This window comes from Tupaia chinensis, unplaced genomic scaffold (genome assembly GCF_000334495.1).
Source record: "Tupaia chinensis unplaced genomic scaffold, TupChi_1.0 Scaffold000555_1, whole genome shotgun sequence".
In the NCBI taxonomy this organism is placed as follows: Eukaryota; Metazoa; Chordata; class Mammalia; order Scandentia; family Tupaiidae; genus Tupaia; species Tupaia belangeri.
Window position 1 is genome coordinate 2660825 of NW_006160067.1, and position 4021 is coordinate 2664845.

The 4021-nt window shown below is 44.1% G+C and overlaps 1 protein-coding gene across 1 annotated transcript in view; it reads left to right on the forward strand.

Annotated features, from left to right (window-relative positions):
- SLC5A12 (solute carrier family 5 member 12) overlaps positions 1-4021 on the forward strand; it is a 50386-nt gene that overhangs the window by 27059 nt on the left and 19306 nt on the right. The window contains exons 9-10 of the mRNA XM_006157682.1: positions 1328-1440; positions 3960-4021. Of these exons, the coding sequence (XP_006157744.1) occupies positions 1328-1440; positions 3960-4021 (175 nt within the window). The remainder of the gene's footprint in view (positions 1-1327; positions 1441-3959) is intronic.

The window sequence follows — 4021 nt, forward strand, 5'->3', positions numbered from 1 at the left end:
TGGATTAGTTGCCAGGTTACAGACAATGAGAAGCAGTTAACAAATCTATAAGGGATTAGTCATACCCAGGGCAAAGGTGTATCCCTTGGTGGTAATCCCATCTAGAGTAAATCTCATCTTTTCTAATGCAGAGAACTAGCTGTTAGGTGTGGAGAAGGAGCTAAAGAACTTCTCCATAAGGAGTGCACCACCACACCCAGAGAACGCTAAAGAACCTTTCAGATGCAGAGCAGGGACTGGACTTTACTAATTGGGGTCAAGATGTTTCTTGAAGTCCATGAGATGTGCCCCTAGTAATTTCCACCCTTGCTCTGTCTGCCACCAAGGTTAAGGAAAGACAAGTTACAAGGTTCTGCCAAACCCCAAAAGAGCATGGGGTGTTTGCTCAGCGCATGTCCCCACACCTCAGACTCTCTCTCTTAAACGTGTCCCCACAAGTTCTTGAATGGGCTGGCCTATAGCCTAGTGGTTAAGGGAGCTGGATCCCACATGACTGACGATGGTTTGAATCCCAGCTCCAGGAGCTCAAAAGACACGTTTGAGACTCAACCTGCAGATAAACTGTAGTTGATGATCAGGACAGGCAGTCTGGCATTGCCACAGCCCTGGGCGAGCAGAGAAGCCTTATGATTAGGGGGAACGGGTGAACGTGCCCCACGGGTGGAGCCTACCAACCCCCCCACACCAGAGACCAAGGACTGTGGACATTCTGCTACCCATGCCCAAATGTGCTGTGGAGAGCATCAACTGACCTTCACAGCAGAAGTTAAGGAATCTCAATACTTCCCCTTGACCACACTCCTCCCCTCAGACTCCAGTCCTGAGAATGGCTACCTGCCCTAATTGAGGCCGCCGAGATTGCTTTTCAGGATCTCCCGAAACTGTAAATACAGGCAAAGGACCGGGGAGGGGCACCTGACAGAGAGCAGGACACCAGAGATCTCTGCTCCAGGTTGGGGGGGAAGACACTACCCCAGACCACTTCCTGATCCCAGAGTATGTGATCCAGCCACCAAACCCTCAGCATGAGTGTACACACATGCACACACAATCCCTCTGCTTCTCCATATTAACTCATTTAACATCGTTTAAGAGGAATTAGTTATGGTTACTGGAGTTAGTGGAAGAACCAGACAAGCATCGGCAGAGAAGAAACTCTGAAGAGGAGGAAACAGGCCATGCGGTTCTCCTGGAGTCCAGAGTACAGGCACACATGTGTGCATCTTGTCCCCAGAACCCTGCCTCATCTCTCTGCCCTGTCACAGGGCGAGCTGGTAGCTCAGCCTTACTCAGCTTGGACTATGTTCTTGCTTTTCTCTCCCTCTAGCACCGTGGCCGCCAGCATCAATGCTTTAGCAACAGTGACCTTTGAGGATTTCGTCAAGAGCTGTTTTCCCCATGTCTCCGACAAGCTGAGCACCTGGATCAGTAAAGGTTTATGTAGGTACAGCTGGTGGGCCTTCTATTCCATATGGTGAAATGTACATGGTACATATCAACATGCTGCACACACTATTCGGGATACTCTCACGGGCACGGATGCACACTGAGCTACACGAAGCCTCTCACATGTAGATTCTTACACTTCTGAAGACACCAGAAAGAGATGACTAGCTACTTCACCTTCCGCTGGCCTTCTCTCCTACGCTCAACCTGCTGTGTAGACTTACCATCCTCAACATCGCCTGTGATGCTATGTGATGATCGTCTTAGTTGCTCTACATGGGAAGAAGTTCTGCACACAATGGCCAGTCACATAGTCCAAGAAAAAAAAAATTGGCTTCTGAAGAATCATTCCTTATTCCCTAACTCCCAGTAACTTCATCCCAAAAAAACATTTGCTCCTTGTTTAATCATACCATCACATTTTATGTTTATAATCACTGTTGCGCTTATCAGATTGAACAGTAGTTTGGCTAAGTTTAATTATTCTTTCTTTCTTTTTCTTTTTCTTTTTTTTTTTTTTTTTGAGAAAGATTTTTACTGTAGGGCACATACACTCACTGGAGAGATACAGAGAGACAGAGACAGAAAGTGAGAAATCACCCCTAGGGAGGATGGCCTTGCCACATCCCTTCTTCTCTATTGTCCTCCTGGGATTTTGGGCATACATGCACATGTGCCCAGTGTGATTTTCAAGCCCCCAGGTCCTGCTTGGTCATGTGGGTGTTCAGTGTCTTAAAAGTCACCTGCTGGTCCCAACCAGATTTGATCTTAAGAATATGTTTCTGGGGATCAGCAGTTGGTGTAATGGCTATGTCGCTGGATTCCCATGTACTTGACCATGGTTCGAGTCCCAGACCTGGCAGCTTAAACTCACGCCAGGTGCATGTGCGTGTGTGCCCAAGATCCCGAGAGGAAAATAGTGGAGATGGGATTGTGGTGTGGCCATTCCTCCTGTGGGGGGGGTAATTTCTCACTTTCTGTCTCTCTGTCTTTCTCTGTCTTTCTGGAGAGCACATATGCCCTATAGCAAAAACCTCTTCAAAAAAAAAAAAATAATATGTTTCTGGTAATAAATATCCTTTACAAAATCTGAAATAAGATAATCATAATGGTACACTCATAGCACTTTCTATGTACTCAAACTGTTTTTGGAGATTATATTGAAAGATGGATATATATATAAATATATGGATATTTACTTGTTGGTAAATCAATTTCTTTCTGAGAAGTCCTTTCCTAAAATATGAGCTCTTTGGGGACAGGAATCAAATTCTGACATTTTAGCACTGACGTCTGGTAAAGTGTCCAACCTATACTCTGCACTCAATAACCTTGAACAGTCACATTGAGAACTAGGTTGATATTTAGCTGAAAGAGAATGAATATTCAGGTAAAATGCAGGCAATCCTATTTCTGTTTACATCACTGGGTTTCTATGTATCTCACATGCTTTGATTGCCTACCTCTTCCTCTCTTGCTTAGTTTTGGGTTATTACTGCAATTCAGTGTCCTTTTAGTGTTAGTTTTTAAACAAGATGTATATATGTATTGTATATGCAATATAATATGTAATATAATAGATAATACAATATATAATATAATATATATTTAATGGAGTGTTTCGGAGAGGGGATTGTCCTATGAAGATGACTATAACATATGAGCTCCTGTGGTGAACTCCTTGGTACTGGAGGAGCACAGTATGGTGAACACCCTTGTAGAGCTATGCAAACACAACATTATGTAATACGATCAGCACTTTCTACTCATGGGTTCTGCATCTGCAGATTCAACTAGTCACAGATGTAACCAAGCACACCAATTATAACGGAGTAAGGGAAGAGGTGACTCTCAAAAAGGGAGATGATTGATGACTTCATTTATTTTCATCATTATTTGTAAGTAATCTATAGACAATTTAAAGTATATAGGGCAATTTGTGTAGATGACATGAAAATACTACACCCTTTTATCTAAAGGGCTTGAATATCTGCAAAATTTCATATCCACAGGGGTCCTGGAACCAATCCTCCCCTGCCCCCAAATACCTAGAGACAACAGCATAACAAACAGCCGTAAGAACAGTATAAATAAAGCACTAAAGGGAAAAATTAGAAGAGTGTTCCAGATTCACAAAGCCTGTGAAGTAGAACGTGTAGGTATGACTTAGCCATTGGCCTATTGCTGGCTGTGGTTGCCTGAGTTCAGTTCCTATTAAAGTCTTGTGGATTAGCCTGGATCTGTTCTGCATTTTCATGTTGGTTCTACATGACAGACTTCTTCTGGAATCTTGACAAGAAAACCCTCAAGGCTCAATTCCAGTACATTGTAACTCACCTGAGAAAGCACATTCTTGGAGGAGAGGTGACCTCAAGGCCCTTCTCAGGTCCTGTGATGGCTGAATGGGCAGGGCACTCCTCACTGAGGCCCCTCCAGATAGCACTAACATCAGGGACAGTTCTGGGTGGGAATCCCTCAAGGAGATCAATGGTCATAAACATCATTTATTTCAGGTCTTCTGTTCGGTGTGCTGTGCACTTCCATGGCAGTGGCTGCATCACTCATGGGGAGCGTC